The 19599-nt window shown below is 44.0% G+C and overlaps 1 protein-coding gene across 1 annotated transcript; it reads right to left on the bottom strand.

The window, feature by feature from the left end:
- Positions 1-14821: 14821 nt before the first annotated feature.
- LOC143773766 (protein kinase C delta type-like) lies at positions 14822-18623 on the bottom strand. Its single transcript, XM_077261112.1, has 6 exons — positions 18317-18623; positions 17059-17309; positions 16861-16923; positions 16142-16693; positions 15975-16018; positions 14822-15823 (listed from the first exon to the last, which is right to left on the bottom strand). Exons 1-5 carry the CDS (start codon positions 18548-18550, stop codon positions 15994-15996), a joined length of 1125 nt encoding a protein of 374 aa, XP_077117227.1. The 5' UTR covers positions 18551-18623; the 3' UTR covers positions 14822-15823; positions 15975-15993.
- Between the last annotated feature and the right edge of the window lie 976 nt (positions 18624-19599).

The following is a 19599-nucleotide window of genomic DNA, read 5'->3' as shown; positions in this document are numbered from 1 at the left end:
GCTGTGAATACTGCGTGCTTGGGCTGTTATATACTAAGTGAGCTGTGTAATATGCTACGTGGGCTGTTATAAACTACGTGGCTGTGTTATATGCTATGAGGGCTGTTATACACTCCATGGGCTGTGCTATATACTACATGGCTGTGCTATATACTCCGTGGGCTGTGCTATATACTCCGTGGGCTGTTCTATATACTATGTGGCTGTGCTATGTACTACATGGCTGTGCTATTTACTACGTGGGCTGTTATATACTACGTGGCTGTGCTATATACTACGTGGCCGGCCACGAACAATCAGCGACAGGCGCAGTCCGGCTGCGAATTGGCGCAGGATTTGAACCACGCTTCGCTAATTGGTCACGGCCGGCCAAATCCTGTGTATTCAATGTATTATTCTAAAATCTTCATAAATAAACTACATACATATTCTAGAATACCCGATGCGTTAGAATCGGGCTACCATCTAGTATAAAATAATTTTTATTGTATATAAGCGCAAAAACATAAAAAAAGATATAAATGAGGTATTGCTGTAATCGTACTGACCCGAAGAATAAAACTGCCATATCAATTTTACCACACGCGGAATGGTATAAGCGCCCCACCAAAAAGAAATTCATGAATTACTGTTTTTTGTTCATTCTGCCTCACAAAAATTGTAATAAAAAGCGATCACAAAATGTCATGTGCCCGAAAATGGTACCAATAAAAAAGTCAACTTGTCCCTCAAAAAACAAGACCTCACATGACTCTGTGGGCTAAAATATGGAAAAATTATACCTCTGAATATGTGGTAACGCAAAAACTATTTTTTGGCAATAAAAAGCATCTTTTAGCGTGTGACAGCAGCCAAACATAAAAACCCACTATAAATAGTAAATCAAACCCCCTTTATCACCCCCTTAGTTAGGGAAAAATAATAACATTTAAAAAATATATTTATTTTCATTTTCCCGTTAGGGTTGGGGCCAAAGTTAGGTTAGGGTTGGGGCCAAAGTTAGGTTAGGGTTGGTGCTAAAGTTAGGGTTAGGGTTGGGGCTAAAGTTAGGGTTGTGGCTAGGGTTTGGGTTAGGGTTGTGATTAGGGTTATTGATGTGTTAGAGTTAGGTTTGTGGTTAGGGTTATGGTTAGGCCTGGGATTAGGGTTAGGGGCGTGCTGGGGTTAGGGTTGGAGTTAGAATTGGTGTTGTGAAATTGGATTTTGGGCTCCCCCTGTGGCCACTGGTGGAATTGAACTGGTGTGCATCATCCTCTCTGTTCACCTGTTTCCATCAGGATGTGGGAGTCGCTATTTAGCCTTGCTCCTCTGTCACTTCCATGCCGGTCAACATTGTAATCAGAAGCCTTTCTGTGCATGTTCCTGCTGCTAGACAACTCCCAGCTAAGTTGGACTTTAGTCCTTGTTTGTTTTTGCATTTTGTTCCAGTTCACAGCTGTAGTTTCGTTTCTGTGTCTGGAAAGCTCTTGTGATCTGAAATTGCCACTCTGATGTTATGAGTTAATACTAGAGCCTTAAAGTAATATCAGGATGGTGTTTTGATAGGGTTTTCAGCTGACCATGAAAGTGCCCTTTCTGTCTTCCTGCTATCTAGTAAGCGGACCTCAATTTTGCTAAACCTATTTTCATACTACGTTTGTCATTTCATCTAAAATCACCGCCAATATTTGTGGGGGCCTCTGTCTGCCTTTCGGGGAAATTTCTCTAGAGGTGAGCCAGGACTATATTTTCCTCTGCCAGGATTAGTTAGTCCTCCGGCCGGCGCTGGGCGTCTAGGGATAAAACGCAGGCTACGCTACCCGGCTACTGTTAGTTGTTGCGGCAGGTTTAGTTCATGGTCAGTTTAGTTTCCTTCCTTCCAAGTGCTAGTTCTTATGTTTGCTGGGCTATGTTCTCTTGCCATTGAGAACCATAACAGTTTGACCGGCCAAAAAGGGTTAAATTAATTGACAGAGAAAGGAGAGAAAAGAGAAGTCTGCTGAAGATTTTTTTTTTTTTTTTTTTTCAGTTCTGAGTGTGCTTGTAATTGAATCTCTCGCAAGTCTGCCTATATTGCAGCCTTTCTCTCTCTCTCTCCTTCTAATCCTGGAATGGCTCTGTGTTCACCTGTTTAAAATGGATATTCAGAGTTTAGCTGCAGGTTTGAATAATCTCACCACGAAAGTTCAAAATTTACAAGATTTTGTTGTTCATGTTCCTATATCTGAACCTAGAATTCCTTTGCCTGAATTTTTCTCGGGGAATAGATCTTGCTTTCAAAATTTCAAAAATAATTGCAAGTTGTTTTTGTCCCTGAAATCTCGCTCTGCTGGAGATCCTGCTCAGCAGGTCAGGATTGTGATTTCCTTGCTCCGGGGCGACCCTCAGGATTGGGCTTTTGCATTGGCTCCAGGGGATCCTGCGTTGCTCAATGTGGATGCGTTTTTTCTGGCCTTGGGGTTGCTTTATGAGGAACCTCCGTTAGAACTTCAGGCGGAAAAGGCCTTGATGTCCCTATCTCAGGGGCAAGACGAAGCTGAAATATACTGCCAGAAATTCCGTAAATGGGCTGTGCTTACTCAGTGGAATGAGTGCGCCCTGGCGGCGAATTTCAGAGAGGGTCTCTCTGATGCCATTAAGGATGTTATGGTGGGGTTCCCTGTGCCTGCGGGTCTGAATGAGTCCATGACAATGGCTATCCAGATCGATAGGCGTCTGCGGGAGCGCAAACCTGTGCACCATTTGGCGGTGTCTACTGAGAAGACGCCAGAGAATATGCAATGTGATAGAATTCTGTCCAGAAGTGAACGGCAGAATTTTAGACGAAAAAATGGGTTGTGCTTCTATTGCGGTGATTCAACTCATGTTATATCAGCATGCTCTAAGCGTACTAAGAAGCTTGATAAGTCTGTTTCAATTGGCACTTTACAGTCTAAGTTTATTCTTTCTGTGACCCTGATTTGTTCTTTATCATCTATTACCGCGGATGCCTATGTCGACTCTGGCGCCGCTTTGAGTCTTATGGATTGGTCCTTTGCCAAACGCTGTGGGTATGATTTGGAGCCTCTTGAAACTCCTATACCCCTGAAGGGGATTGACTCCACCCCATTGGCTAGCAATAAACCACAATACTGGACACAAGTAACTATGCGGATTAATCCGGATCACCAGGAGATTATTCGCTTTCTTGTGCTGTATAACCTACATGATGTGTTGGTGCTTGGATTGCCATGGCTGCAATCTCATAACCCAGTCCTTGACTGGAAAGCTATGTCTGTGTTAAGCTGGGGATGTAAGGGGACGCATGGGGACGTACCTGTGGTTTCCATTTCATCATCTATTCCCTCTGAGATTCCTGAATTCTTGACTGAATATCGTGATGTTTTTGAAGAACCTAAGCTTGGTTCATTACCTCCGCACCGGGAGTGCGATTGTGCCATAGATTTGATTCCGGGTAGTAAATACCCTAAGGGTCGTTTATTTAATCTGTCTGTGCCTGAGCATGCTGCTATGCGAGAATATATAAAGGAGTCCTTGGAAAAGGGACATATTCGTCCTTCGTCATCTCCCTTAGGAGCCGGTTTTTTCTTTGTGGCTAAGAAAGATGGCTCTTTGAGGCCGTGCATTGATTATCGGCTTTTGAATAAAATCACGGTTAAATATCAATATCCGTTGCCACTGCTGACTGATTTGTTTGCTCGCATAAAGGGGGCCAAGTGGTTCTCTAAGATAGATCTCCGTGGGGCGTATAATTTGGTGCGAATTAAGCAGGGGGATGAGTGGAAAACCGCATTTAATACGCCCGAGGGCCACTTTGAGTATTTGGTGATGCCTTTTGGTCTTTCAAATGCCCCTTCAGTCTTTCAGTCCTTTATGCATGACATTTTCCGTGATTATTTGGATAAATTTATGATTGTGTATCTGGATGATATTTTGATTTTTTCGGATGACTGGGACTCTCATGTCCAGCAGGTCAGGAGGGTTTTTCAGGTTTTGCGGTCTAATTCCTTGTGTGTGAAGGGTTCTAAGTGCGTTTTTGGGGTTCAAAAGATTTCCTTTTTGGGATATATTTTTTCCCCCTCTTCCATCGAGATGGATCCTGTCAAGGTTCAGGCTATTTGTGATTGGACGCAACCCTCTTCTCTTAAGAGTCTTCAGAAATTTTTGGGCTTTGCTAACTTTTATCGTCGATTTATTGCTGGTTTTTCTGATGTTGTTAAGCCATTGACTGATTTGACTAAGAAGGGTGCTGATGTTGCTGATTGGTCCCCTGCTGCTGTGGAGGCCTTTCGGGAGCTTAAGCGCCGCTTTTCTTCCGCCCCTGTGTTGCGTCAGCCTGATGTTGCTCTTCCTTTTCAGGTTGAGGTCGACGCTTCTGAAATCGGAGCTGGGGCGGTTTTGTCGCAGAGAAGTTCCGATTGCTCCGTGATGAGACCTTGTGCTTTTTTCTCGCGTAAATTTTCGCCCGCCGAGCGGAATTATGATGTTGGGAATCGGGAGCTTTTGGCCATGAAGTGGGCTTTTGAGGAGTGGCGTCATTGGCTTGAGGGGGCTAGACATCAGGTGGTGGTATTGACTGACCACAAAAATCTAATTTATCTTGAGTCCGCCAGACGCCTGAATCCTAGACAGGCGCGCTGGTCGTTGTTTTTCTCTCGGTTTAATTTTGTGGTGTCCTACCTGCCGGGTTCTAAGAATGTTAAGGCGGATGCCCTTTCTAGGAGTTTTGAGCCTGACTCCCCTGGTAATTCTGAACCTACAGGTATCCTTAAGGATGGAGTGATATTGTCTGCCGCTTCTCCAGACCTGCGGCGGGCCTTGCAGGAGTTTCAGGCGGATAGACCTGATCGTTGCCCACCTGGTAGACTGTTTGTTCCTGATGATTGGACCAGTAAAGTCATTTCTGAGGTTCATTCTTCTGCGTTGGCAGGTCATCCTGGAATCTTTGGTACCAGGGATTTGGTGGCAAGGTCCTTCTGGTGGCCTTCCCTGTCTCGAGATGTGCGAGGCTTCGTGCAGTCTTGTGACGTTTGCGCTCGGGCCAAGCCTTGTTGTTCTCGGGCTAGTGGATTGTTGTTGCCCTTGCCTATCCCGAAGAGGCCCTGGACGCACATCTCGATGGATTTTATTTCGGATCTTCCTGTTTCTCAGAAGATGTCTGTCATCTGGGTGGTGTGTGATCGTTTCTCTAAGATGGTCCATTTGGTTCCCCTGCCTAAGCTGCCTTCTTCTTCCGAGTTGGTTCCTCTGTTTTTTCAAAATGTGGTCCGTTTGCATGGTATTCCGGAGAATATCGTTTCTGACTGAGGTACCCAATTCGTGTCTAGATTTTGGCGAGCATTCTGTGCTAGGATGGGCATAGATTTGTCTTTCTCGTCTGCTTTCCATCCTCAGACTAATGGCCAGACCGAGCGGACGAATCAGACCTTGGAGACATATTTGAGGTGTTTTGTGTCTGCAGATCAGGATGATTGGGTTGCTTTTTTGCCTTTAGCGGAGTTTGCCCTCAATAATCGGGCCAGCTCTGCCACCTTGGTGTCTCCCTTTTTCTGTAATTCGGGGTTTCATCCTCGATTTTCTTCTGGTCAGGTGGAATCTTCGGATTGTCCTGGAGTGGATGCTGTGGTGGAGAGGTTGCATCAGATTTGGGGGCAGGTAGTGGACAATTTGAAGTTGTCCCAGGAGAAGACTCAGCTTTTTGCCAACCGCCGGCGTCGGGTTGGTCCTCGGCTTTGTGTTGGGGACTTGGTGTGGTTGTCTTCTCGTTTTGTCCCTATGAGGGTTTCTTCTCCCAAGTTTAAGCCTCGGTTCATCGGCCCGTACAAGATATTGGAGATACTTAACCCTGTGTCCTTCCGTTTGGACCTCCCTGCATCTTTTTCTATTCATAATGTTTTTCATCGGTCATTATTGCGCAGGTATGAGGTACCGGTTGTGCCTTCCGTTGAGCCTCCTGCTCCGGTGTTGGTTGAGGGCGAGTTGGAGTACGTTGTGGAAAAAATCTTGGACTCCCGTGTTTCCAGACGGAAACTCCAGTATCTGGTCAAATGGAAGGGATACGGTCAGGAGGATAATTCTTGGGTGACTGCCTCTGATGTTCATGCCTCCGATTTGGTCCGTGCCTTTCATAGGGCTCATCCTGATCGCCCTGGTGGTTCTGGTGAGGGTTCGGTGCCCCCTCCTTGAGGGGGGGGTACTGTTGTGAAATTGGATTTTGGGCTCCCCCTGTGGCCACTGGTGGAATTGAACTGGTGTGCATCATCCTCTCTGTTCACCTGTTTCCATCAGGATGTGGGAGTCGCTATTTAGCCTTGCTCCTCTGTCACTTCCATGCCGGTCAACATTGTAATCAGAAGCCTTTCTGTGCATGTTCCTGCTGCTAGACAACTCCCAGCTAAGTTGGACTTTAGTCCTTGTTTGTTTTTGCATTTTGTTCCAGTTCACAGCTGTAGTTTCATTTCTGTGTCTGGAAAGCTCTTGTGATCTGAAATTGCCACTCTGATGTTATGAGTTAATACTAGAGTCTTAAAGTAATTTCAGGATGGTGTTTTGATAGGGTTTTCAGCTGACCATGAAAGTGCCCTTTCTGTCTTCCTGCTATCTAGTAAGCGGACCTCAATTTTGCTAAACCTATTTTCATACTACGTTTGTCATTTCATCTAAAATCACCGCCAATATTTGTGGGGGCCTCTGTCTGCCTTTCGGGGAAATTTCTCTAGAGGTGAGCCAGGACTATATTTTCCTCTGCCAGGATTAGTTAGTCCTCCGGCCGGCGCTGGGCGTCTAGGGATAAAACGCAGGCTACGCTACCCGGCTACTGTTAGTTGTTGCGGCAGGTTTAGTTCATGGTCAGTTTAGTTTCCATCCTTCCAAGAGCTAGTTCTTATGTTTGCTGGGCTATGTTCTCTTGCCATTGAGAACCATAACAAATTGGGGGATTTCCACTGTTTAGGCACATCAGGGGCTCCCCAAATGCAACATGGCATCCGATCTCAATTCCTGTCAATTTTAGTTTGAAAAAGTCAAATGGCGCTCCTTCACTTCCGAGCTCTGCCACGCACCTGTTTTTTTCACAAATAAATGCAAGTAATGGCATGGAAATTTTACCACTAACATGAAGTACAATATGTCCCGAGAAAACAATCTCACAATCACCGGGATCCATGGAAGCGTTCCAGAGTTATAACCTCATAAATGGAAAGTGGTCAGAATTGTAAAAATTGGCTGGGTCATTAATGTGCAAACCACCCTTGGGGGTTAAGGGGTTAATATAACTCATCATTCTCCTCTGTTCGCCGCCAGAGCAGGGGAGAATCATGAGAGCCGTCTTCAGCACCCAGTGCCAGGGAACAGCCCTTACTGTAACGCTTCCCTGGCTGCCATCCGTGTGGTACTGATGTGGCACATGGGCGGCACACAGTTGCCACATGTGTGCCGCAAGTATTACATTCACAACACACAGGAGCTCTGCTAATGCAGCTGTGCTCCTGCCTGTAAAACGTGGTGAATGAATGGAATGCAGGGGAATGTACTGTAGTTACCTCGAGTCGCGGTGATGCGCCCTCTGCTGGATGAACTCGTATGAACTCGAGCGTGGGAACTTTTCAGAATATTTTCCCAGGCTCAAGTTCATATGAGTTCATCCAGCAGAGGGCGCATCACCGCGACTCGAGGTAACTACAGTACATTCCCCTACATTCCATTCATTCACCAAGTTTTACAGGCAGGAGCACAGCTGCATTAGCAGAGCTCCTGGGTGTAAAAGGATTTAACCCCTTCAGATGGATTTACAGCGTGGGACAAGACTGTAATGACGGAAGGTATGGAATATTGTTGTTTGTTTTTTTTAACTTTATTTCAGGTGACAAGGGTCTTCAGGTGGATTAAAAGTATAATAAAATATTAAAACACCATGTGTCTTTATTTCATTAAAATACTTCTTAATAATGTGTGTGTGTTTTATTAACCATTTCGTACTATTGGATTAATAATGGATAGGTGTCATAATTGAAGCCTCTCCATTATTAACCTGGCTTAATGTCACCTTATAATAGCAAGGTGACATTAACCCTTCATTACCCCATATCCCACCTCTACAGGGGAGTGGGAAGAGAGAGGCTAAGTGCCAGAATAGGGGCATCTTCCAGATGTGCCTTTTCTGGGGTGGCTGGGGGCAGATGTTTTTAGCCAGGTGGGGGGTCCTATAACCATGGTCCCTCTCTAGGCTATTAATATCTGCCCTCAGTCACTAGCTTTCCCACTCTGGCAGAGAAAATTGCGTGGGAGACAATTTTTTCCAGGATTTAACCCTTTAATAGCTAGAGACCCCAAATTTTACACAGAGACACTTGTTACATTAGTAAAGAGGAATATGTAATAAAAGAAGGGATATGAGATGGTTTACTGTATGTAAACCATGTCTCATATCCTTTCGGGTTTGTGAAGGAGAGAGCAAAAGCCGGCAATTGAATTACCGGCTTTTCTGCTATCTAGCGCTAAATTAAAGGGAACCTGTCACCTGAATTTGGCGGGACCAGTTTTGGGTCATATGGCTGGGGTTTTTGGGTGTTTGATTCACCCTTTCCTTACCCGCTGGCTGCATGCTGGCCGCAATATTGGATTGAAGTTCATTCTCTGTCCTCCGCCTTGCGCAGGCGTGTACTCCGGAGGACAGAGAATGAACTTCAATCCAATATTGTGGCCAGCATGCAGCCTGCGCTGCGGCACACTATTGACTTGCGGGCCCGTGCCCGCACGTCAATAGTTAACAGCCGCTGCCAGCCAGTCGGAGGCTGGCAGCTGACTTGAGCGGCCGCAGTCGCACTTCGCCGGCGTCTGACGTCATTGTCAGACGCCGGCGAGTGTGTCCTTCACCTGCGTGGAGGAAGAGAGCTTCGCCCGCCGCAGGAGCATGGCAAGGTAAGAACTCTTTTTTTTTTTCTTTGAGCGCGGCATCATGTATCATGCAGCCCCTTCATATAGCATATTGCAGACCGCCATAGAATATAATATAGACCCTCAAAGAGTATAATGCAGCACCCCTCATATAGTATGCAGCCCCCACATAGAATATAATTTTAAATAAAAATCCAAGTTGCATTCTAGATGCCAGAGTGGTAGCACTAATTGCCACCCACCCCTAAAGGGGGAAAATCAACTCCACATAACATAGGATAAATAGGAGGAAACAGGAGTATCAGATCATTATAAATTTTATTAAAGCATTTTCATAAAATGACAATCAGGTAGAATGATGAAATACAAAAAACTGACACATGCAAAAGGGTCATACATAATAAGAAAATATGTACTAAGACATTACCCTTATACTTAAACGGTGTAGAAACAGGAGTACAGCAATGTCAAGTAATATACTCCAGTAAAAACTGTCCCACTGTCTGAGGAGTGCATGGTAATGAGAAATCCCAATATAGTAACAGATATATGGCAGGGGCAGAGCTTACCAGTGGAAAAGAGAAGACCCTGAGCCAGATGGCAAAGACCCCAACACACGTTTTGTGTGTTCCAGACGTCTTTGTACATATTTTCTTATTATGAATGACCCTGTTGCATGTATCTGTTTTTTGTATTTCTCTATTCTATCTGATTGTCATTACAGAGAATATAATGTAGACCTTCATCGAGTATAATGCAGCCCCCCTTCCATACAATATAATGTAGCCCCGTCTACAGTATTATGCAACAGCTATTTCAGTTTCATATATCTAATAACTGTTGGACACAGTAATGTTTCTGCCTTGAAATGAGGTTTATTGTACTGACAGAAAATGTGCAATCTGCATTCAAACTAAATTTGACAGGTGCATAAGTATAGGCACCCTTATCATTTTCTTGTTTTAAATACTCCTACCTACTTTTTACTGACTTACTAAAGCACTTTTTTTGGTTTTGTAACCTTATTGAGCTTTGAACTTCATAGCTAGGTGTATGCAATCATGAGAAAAGCTACTTAAAGTGGCCACTTGCAAGTTGTTCTCCTGTTTGAATCTCCTCTGAAGAGAGGCATCATGGGCTCCTCAAAACAACTGTCAAATGATCTGAAAACAAAGATTATTCAACATAGTTGTTCAGGGGAAGGATACAAAAAGCTGTCTCAGAGATTTAACCTGTTAATTTCCACTGTGAGGAACATAGTAAGGAAATGGAAGAACACAGGTACAGTTCTTGTTAAGGCCAGAAGTGGCAGGCCAAGAAAAACATCAGAAAGGCAGAGAAGAAGAATGGTGAGATCAGTCAAGGACAATCCTCAGGCCACCTCCAGAGATCTGCAGCATCAACTTGCTGCAGATGGTGTCACTGTGCATCGGTCAACTATACAACGCACTTTGCACAAGGAGAAGCTGTATGGGAGAGTGATGCGAAAGAAGCCATTTCTGCAAGCACGCCACAAACAGAGTCGGCTGAGGTATGCAAAAGCACATTTGGAGAAGCCAATATCTTTTTGGAAGAAGGTCCTGTGGACTCATGAAACCAATATTGAGTTGTTTGGTAATACAAAAAGGCGTTATGCATGGCGGCAAAAAAACACAGTGCGTTGTATAGTTGACCGATGCACAGTGACACCATCTGCAGCAAGTTGATGCTGCAGCTCTCTGGAGATGGTCTGAGGATTGTCCTTGACTGATCTCACCATTCTTCTTCTCTGCCTTTCTGATGTTTTTCTTGGCCTGCCACTTATGGCCTTAACAAGAACTGTACCTGTGTTCTTCCATTTCCTTACTATGTTCCTCACAGTGGAAATTGACAGGTTAAACCTCTGAGACAGCTTTTTGTATCCTTCCCCCGAACAACTATGTTGAATAATCTCTGTTTTCAGATCATTTGACAGTTGTTTTGAGGAGCCCATGATGCCACTCTTCAGAGGAGATTTAAACAGGAGAACAACTTGCAAGTGGCCACTTTAAGTAGCTTTTCTCATGATTGCATACACCTGGGTATGAAGTTCAAAACTCAATGAGGTTACAAAACAAAAAAGGTGCTTTAGTAAGTCAGTAAAAAGTAGGTAGGAGTATTTAAAACAAGAAAATGATAAGGGTGCCTATACTTATGCACCTGTCAAATTTTGTTTGAATGCAGATTGCACATTTTCTGTTAGTACAATAAACCTCATTTCAAGGCAGAAACATTACTGTGTCCAACAGTTATTAGATATATGAAACTGAAATAGCTGTTGCAAAATAAACCATTTTTATAAAACATTAAGCTTAAGATTAATAGGGGTGCCCAAACTTTTTCATATGACTGTATATATATATAACATATATATATATATATATATATATATATATATATATATATATATATCACAACATTCACCTCTCTGATCCTGGCTCTGCTCTGGTCTCAGCAGCTGCACTGTTGTCTGCCTGGCATACACAGCATGGTGCGCGATAAAGTGACCTCATCGCCCGCCGGCTGTGTCAGAGGCAGAGGGGAATGAGGGGGGATGGAGCGTCATCTGACGCCCTCTCCTCCATTATTGCTTTCAACTGTATTAGCATCTATGATGCCGATACAGTTGAATGTGGCAAGCGCTGGGGGAGAGCAGTGGTGGAGCAGCGAGTGACAGGAGGCAGGAGCCGGCTGCTGCGGCTAAAGCCTGTGCCTGCTGCTAAAGAGAAATGAATATTCACTGCTCCCCATGACCATGAGCATGGAGAGGAATAAATATTAGTAAAGAAAATGAATTTTCACTCCTCTCCACGCCCATGGATTAGGGGAGCAGTTAATATTCATGTCTCTTTAGTAGCAGGCACAGGCTTTAGCCGCAGCAGCCACCTCCTGCCATCCCTTGCTTCACTGCTGCTGCTCCGCTGGTGCCAGGCGAGCCCCCCTGACTTACAGGCCCCATAGCAGCTGCATAGTGTGCCGCTATTAGCGACACGCCACTGGCTGGGGGCCCCTGGGGCAGCAGATGTCAGTGCCTGGGCCCACAGGAGAATCCTCCAGTTCTCCGATGGGCCAGTCCGACCCTGGACTCCGCGATTACCTCACGAGGTCTCCAATCCAAGGGCAGGAGGGCTATCTTCCGTCTGCATCGTCCTGCTGTAATCGATCGAGTTATATCGTAGCATTTAGGGGGTTAAAGTGCCACAAAATTGTCAGGATGTAGCCATACGTCCCAGGTCAATGAATACCAGGTCGCAGGGACGTATGGATACGTCTCAGGTGGGAAAGGGGTTAAGCACAGTAGAATTTTTGTGCGAAAACAGCAGCAGAAAATATGGAGCATTTACACTCTCTGTGGTCTGAAGATGTTGAATACTGTGGTTTGGGTGCATTTTTTCTCTATAAGATTCTTCTGAAAAAAATGCATGAAAAAAACCCTGTTGCATTTTTAAACGTAGAATCAAAACTGTACTATTAAAAAGCTTTATAAACTCTGCTTCATATCTGCCCAAACATCACATCAAATAAGGGGGAAAACGCAAAAAAGAAAAGTAGCAAACATGCAGTAATCAGAAAGATTGTTATGGCATCGTCTGGTGCAGACACCTGCAGAAGAAAAAGCAGCAGAAAGAATGCAGCATTTACATTGCGTGTTAACACGGCCTCTGCATTACAGTTTTATTACATTTTTTATGGGTGTAATAGATAAAAATATCAATCATGCTTTTTTTACATCATTTATCGATTCCCATAAATAATCTGATTGCGGTGTTGTGCGGGTCATTATGATTACAGAGGCACCAAATATGTCCTTTTTATTTGCTCATTTGTGATGTTTATTATTTTTTAAAGTGTTTTATTATTATTTTTTAGCAATTTTATAGGACGAAAAAATCTAATGCTCAATCTAGAATGCAAATACATACATTGGGAGCAAAAAAATATTTTTCTTAACCTTAGTATACAGGGAACAGAGAAATGCATTGTTATACACAATGTATCTCTATGGAAATGTATAACCTGCTTCAGGATTCGTTGCCAGCAACAGAGGTCAAGATCATCAAATTCTCCTACCTACAGTGTTGTGAGCTGTGGCTCATAGGTAGAGCAACATCCTGGGAACAATGAGATATGTGAAGATGTGAGTTTGAGTCCTTAAAGACCTGATCACAGGAGAAAGAAGAGTCGAGTAATTTAAGTTATGAAGAGAGCAGCCCCATCCCCCGAAGAGGAGGCACTATGGAGGAAGAGATTAAGATGTGTCAGAGAGGTGAGTATAGAAGCCGGGAGAAGAGCTGTGATGTGATGGGAGCTATAGATCTATGTGCCTAGTGACGCCCATGATGGCCGCCATATTGGTTGTTATTCTGCATTCCCAGATGCAGATCACTAGGAAATGACACAATAACTGCTCCTACCACATTTCTCGCTGTGGATGCCTTTCTACAGCCGAGATCACACGTGCGAGAAACTCGCACGAGACTCGCATCTCAGTATGTAACACCCCAGGTAACTGGTTGTTACAGTGGCATTGCTTTCCTTTCGAGGAGGGTTATGCCATGCTTGGAAGTGAGGAAGGATCCCTTTAACAGGTAACCAGTACATGCAACACTGTTCTGACTCCATGCCAGAAGGGGGAGCTCGAGACCGGGGGCCTATAGGGGATTCTCCTTCATGAATGTTCTCTAGAGGAACAGATCACGGGGTGTCCATGAGGGTCTTGACCGCAGAAGGCATAGCCACATCCCCCACCTGTATCCAGAGTATCCAGTTCAGGCAATGCTCTGTGACCTGATTAGTTCCCAGCTGCACTTACACACTGTAACAAACCCTCTCCTCTATTATATAATAACTGTTGTCTGGTTTAGGAAACCCATTCTTCTCTGTCCTGTTAGGAAGTTCTGAGGTAATACAGGTCCTTCTCAAAAAATTAGCATATAGTGTTAAATTTCATTATTTACCATAATGTAATGATTACAATTAAACTTTCATATATTATAGATTCATTATCCACCAACTGAAATTTGTCAGGTCTTTTATTGTTTTAATACTGATGATTTTGGCATACAACTCCTGATAACCCAAAAAACCTGTCTCAATAAATTAGCATATCAAGAAAAGGTTCTCTAAACGACCTATTACCCAAATCTTCTGAATCAACTAATTAACTCTAAACACATGCAAAAGATACCTGAGGCTTTTAAAAACTCCCTGCCTGGTTCATTACTCAAAACCCCCATCATGGGTAAGACTAGCGACCTGACAGATGTCAAGAAGGCCATCACCCTCAAGCAAGAGGGTAAGACCCAGAAAGAAATTTCTCAACAAATTTCTGAGGATGAAATTATTATCGAGGCCTCAGAAGCTGCCGCAGGTTCTCTTCCCCGAGAAATACGAAGGAAATCCTGACACCATGATGTGATGGGGCCGTGAGGCCTGGAGTGTGGGGGACACTGCTGTATGCGCTCACAAGACATAGGGGGCAGCATAATAATGACTACATGGACGAGCAATGCAGTAAAGACAACACAAAGATATAGGGGTAAAAAGATTTTATTTATAGATAAGGTTATTATATATCATGTATATGTATAAATTATTCATCTATCAGACTAAACCTATTTATGGGCCGCATTGGTCCAGAGGAAGGCGAAAACCCCCTGTGAGGAATCGGCCAATTATCCTCATATCAGGGGGAAAATTCCTTCCTGACCCCAAATAAAATATGGCGATCAGAATAAATCCCAGGATCAAGGGCTGATACTGAACAGATGAGATTAAAGTAAAAAATATATAGTATTTTACTATTTCTTTTAATTGACTTTAAACTAATGTATGCCTATATTTGCCTTAACTAACTTTTTCATTAACTAATAAATATTCTATTAATAATTATTATTATTATTATTATTTATTTTTATTTAATTTTTATTTTGGTTATTTTTTACTTTTTTTCTTATGTTCTGAAAGTATGCACCTACTTATTAATCTATCACACTAAATGTATTTATGAGCCGTGTTGATCCAGAGGAAGGCGAAAACCCCCTGTGAGGAATCGGCCAATTATCCTCATATCAGGGGGGAAAATTCCTTCCTGACCCCAAATATGGCGATCAGAATGAATCCCAAGATCAAAGGCTGATACCTAAGCTGTGTAATGTACCTAACCTGTGTAATGTAACTGTCCAGTAAAAAAAAATGTTTTATTTCCTTAGTCTAATTATTGTTTTATCTTCATTGGATCTAATTTTTATTTTAAACTAAGGTATTTTTATTTTATTATAACTTGTTTCTTACGCTACTAGTGTGTGATTCTACTTATTGATCTTTTATTCTAAACCTATTTATGGCCGTGTAGATCCAGAGGAAGGCGAAAACCCCCTATAAGGAATGGGCCAATTGTCCTCATATTAGGGGGAAAAATTCCTTCCTGACCCCAAATATGGCGATCGGATTAAATCCCAGGATCAGAAGCCGATCTATTTCCTACATCAATGTGCTGATATGTACTGTGTGCTATGTGTGTGCCTGTACTGATGATGTAGTGTGGGGACCTGCACTGACCATGTTGTGTGGGTGATGTGTGATGGGTGCGATACTTACCAGGCCTGTGCTACGGTGAGTTCAGGGATAATGGCCGCTCCTTACATGCTGCTGCTCAGCGGCCCCAGGACTGAAAGGTGCGACTATTGTTCCTGAACTCACCAGATGGAAACTTAGCACAGGCCGCTCCTGGGGTAGAAGATCTTCGGGCTGGAGGGATGTTAGATGCCAGCCCAGGAGGTCAAGGGTCTGGGGCAGCAATGGCAGTGGTCCAGCATGAAGATGTTATAGAGAGATGATGTTGAAGGGCAGCCGAGGTGTCATACAGCAGCAGAGACATGAGGCACGGGTCAGGAGGCATGAAGTTCTGAGCAGTTGGCACGGGCTCATCCTGCAAGACATAAGAGGAAGACAGGAAATCTATCTACCGGATCTTCTGTTACATTAGGGGAATGGTCTTTATAATGAACCATTCCGCTATATAACATCAGATACAATGTACTGATATATATAAGTGTCCTTTATGTACAGCGGTCACTCACCAGATGGTCGTGGATTCTTTCACAGTCCAGATCTTTTCATCCACCTAAGAAAAAGAGAGACATAAAGTCATTGTTAGAAAACATTAAAAAAGACAAGATGGATGATGATTGCCTCAATATGAGAAGAGCATCTGATGAGTGTTATCCTCAGAGGAGGAGATACTTACCGTGCCCAGCTTGGTGACCCGTATGTAAATCCGGCCACGGGGTAAAGGACTGTGTGCTCCGGCCACTGCAGATGGTGGTTCTCCAGAACTGGCCTGAATGGTGTAAATGGTGGCTCTGCTCTCCTTTCCTCCAGATCCTCCCAGCCGATGGTGGTAAAGAATGGATGCTCTCGGATGTTCCCGCTCACACCCAGGCGTGTCTGAGGGTCTTTGCGCAGCAGCTTCTTGATGAGATGTTTCACGTCAGCATCAAGCCAAGATGGAAATTTGGGCTTCTCGTTGATGATGGCTTTGAAAGCCATTTGCTTGACGGGGCCGTTGTAAAATGGGGTTCGTCCTGCTGCCATTCTAGACACCACCATCCCCAGGCTCCACCAGTCCACTGCTGCGCCGTACCGTTTTCTACGATGCACCTCAGGGGCCATGTAATGGAAAGTGCCCGTCACTCCAGAGATGTTTTTGGAGGAGGAGACGCCATCTTGGGCAAGCCCAAGGTCGATGATACGGATGTGGCCATCTGCATCCAACATGATGTTACCCGGCTTTATGTCTCTGCAATGAAACAAGAAAACAAAATAAGAAATCTGTCCAGTGATACAATAGATGGAAAATGGGTCACTACAAGATCAGGTAGAATAGGCGGCAGGACACCAAGGAAGCCGAGGGCCATATCTACAGCATGTAAAGGGGACAGAGAGAAGGAGGAAAGTTCTGCTTACCGGTGGACGATGTTGTGTCCGTGGAGGAACTGGAGGCCACATACCATCTCTGCTGTGTAGAATCTGATGGAGAGAACAGAGTGTAGAATTAATGTCATGAAATCCTTCTCTGGCAATCCCCAAATACCATGGCACCCCACCTCCTGCTTCCAGCACCCAAAATATATGCCCTAGATGGTAGATTCTACATTTTCTCACCTCACATTGCCGATGTTGAGGCAGCCGCACATCCTGATCAAATCCTCCAGGCTGCCACCGGACAGATACTCCGTGATGAAATACGCCCTGTGCTGAGACTGGTGTGCGGCATAGAGGTGGCACAGGAATGGGCAGTGTCTGGCCGCCAGGAGTATCCGCCGCTCTCTCAAGATGGTGTCCTCATTGTCCCTTTTGCTGATCATTTTGACGGCCATGTTGATGTTACTGCCGGGGACAGATGCCAGGACCACCTGAAAAACACAAAAGGAGAATACTTAAAAGGTGTCTGCAGGAGTGGAAGGATCTGGATGTTATAGTGCACAAGGTACATGAGAAAACTGAGTGGTCGCTCAGTCTGCTGGTGATCAGGACAATGTAGAGGAGCAGATCTATGGAGAGGTCTTAACTAATAATCATCATTTTAATTTTTAATATTTATTTCATAAATCAAAAACACACATGAAAATAGGAAACTTTGCAATAAATCCTATCAGATAAATCTGCTCCTTTCTCCACCAGAACTGTATTTTAATTTTAAAAATTCTAAAGTAGTGAGATAGGAGATGACAGTTAGTGCTGATAACATTTTATGTAGAAGGTAGGGGGAGAGAGGAGGAGTGCTGCATTTAGCTCCTCCCTCACCTCCTCTACATAGAATATTATCAGCACCAACTGTCATCTCCTCCCAGTAATGTAACAATCTGTCTTCACTAAATACAGAAATTATCCAGAAATTAGAAAATAAAAATTCACTCCTGCTGGAGAAAGAAGCAGATTTCTCTAATAAGATTTATTACAAAGTTGCTTAGTTTTTATATTTGCTATTGATTTATAAAATTAAAATTAAAATGACAATGACTTTTAAAAGAGTTTTCCTCTGTTACCATATGGGAATAAATAGAGCAAGCATTAGTGGGGCTTGGTGCTGGCATTAGTGAGGTCCAAATATGATTGATTACCTAGAGACCAATATATACAATATGGCAGCCTGATTGTAGCCAATATTGGCAATGACATGGAAAAAAGCAATGTCCCCTGCCCCCTACTGCTGTGACCTTTGAGATGAACCCTCCAGTATAGAAGAATACCAGGTTATAGCAGCACTAGCCCTAACTATGGTGATGTTTTATATGTCATCTCACAGACGGACACTACAATGAGCAATAACAAAGCAAGACATGGTTGATAACAGAGAACAATACATGGGGATATAATAAAACTTCTGGTTTCAAATAAATAAAAAATATGTAGGCCTTACTTTGCCAAATGCGCCTCTACCCAGGACCTGGTGGATGTTGAAGAGGCTGATGTTAAGCCTGGCATAGGGGCCGGATGATCCAGGTGTTGGCTCCTCCAATATGTTGTCTCGTCTCCTCTTCTTCGTGATCTTCTTGAATCCGGTCACGCTGTCCTCTTCTCTCTTCCTCTTCTCCTCGCTCCCCTTCTCCTCACTCCTCCTCTCGCTCTCTTTTCCTCTTCCTGTAGTCGCCATTCTCAGTAATCTCTTCCCGCCTGTAGACCTCGGTCCAATCACTTCAGCCGACAGTTGAAAGTAAACGGCAGTTGGTCGTGTGCAGGTGACCAGAGGTCAGAGGTGACGGAACCCTCAGGTGGTTCCTGCAAGGCAGCGGCTCATGGCCCTGCTCTGCCCTATACACTGTGATGTGGGCATCATGGGTGACAGTTTAGAGTCCAGAGGAACGGCAGAGAACTTCATGGTGACTTCCAGTGGTTTGTTTATTACATTATTAATCCCTCTATGTGTTTCATCATCGTTCCATTTTATAACTTACATTATTTTTGGATTGTAAAGTTAATATTTTTTTTAGTTTTTCTATCTTTCTTATCACATATTTCCTCCATGTTCCTATTTACTTTATCAATTCTCCCAAGTGTCTATTCCACCATAGTGGTGCGCACCTATTACCCCCAGTGCCACCCAGCCGGCTCTACTGCACCCCATGTGCAGAATACACGGAGCTGTAAACTCTTCCTGAGCTTTTATATTCTCTGTATAACCAACACTTTCTACCAATTATTACCTCTTACCATTATCAGTAGGATTGTCCCCATATCAGTGCCAGTCATGGTGCCCAATAGAGAATGGGAGAGGGGGTCATATACTTTACCAAACAGCCACACACCAGACCGGACAGGTGCCATTGGCCGTTATATGTCCAGTGTGAATCGAGTCTTATAGCGCTACTGTACTATGTATGTGGTTACTGTGTATGTGGTTACTGTGTGCAGGAACACATGATGGTGCAATCACTTATACAGAGGTCCTGACTGGCGCTGGTATATGGCACTTTGGTTGGTGCTGCTCTGCCATTTGTACATGTAATGAGCATGTGGCCGGCTGTAGATGGTGATGTTATGTAGCCACAGTGGCTAGTATTATTACATTATACTGCCTGAGATCCTCAGTGTCAAGTTTAAGAAGAGAATGCCTTAATGGTGCTAAAAAGCAACAACATTGTTTCTCCCGCAAAACGGCGGTGTCAGGGTGGGAGCATCTGGAAATTGAGATCCCCTTTTCCC

This window comes from Ranitomeya variabilis, chromosome 5, assembly GCF_051348905.1.
Source record: "Ranitomeya variabilis isolate aRanVar5 chromosome 5, aRanVar5.hap1, whole genome shotgun sequence".
Classification (NCBI taxonomy): Eukaryota; Metazoa; Chordata; class Amphibia; order Anura; family Dendrobatidae; genus Ranitomeya; species Ranitomeya variabilis.
The sequence above is the reverse complement of the archived record's forward strand: the minus strand, read 5'-3'. Positions and strand labels throughout refer to the sequence as shown.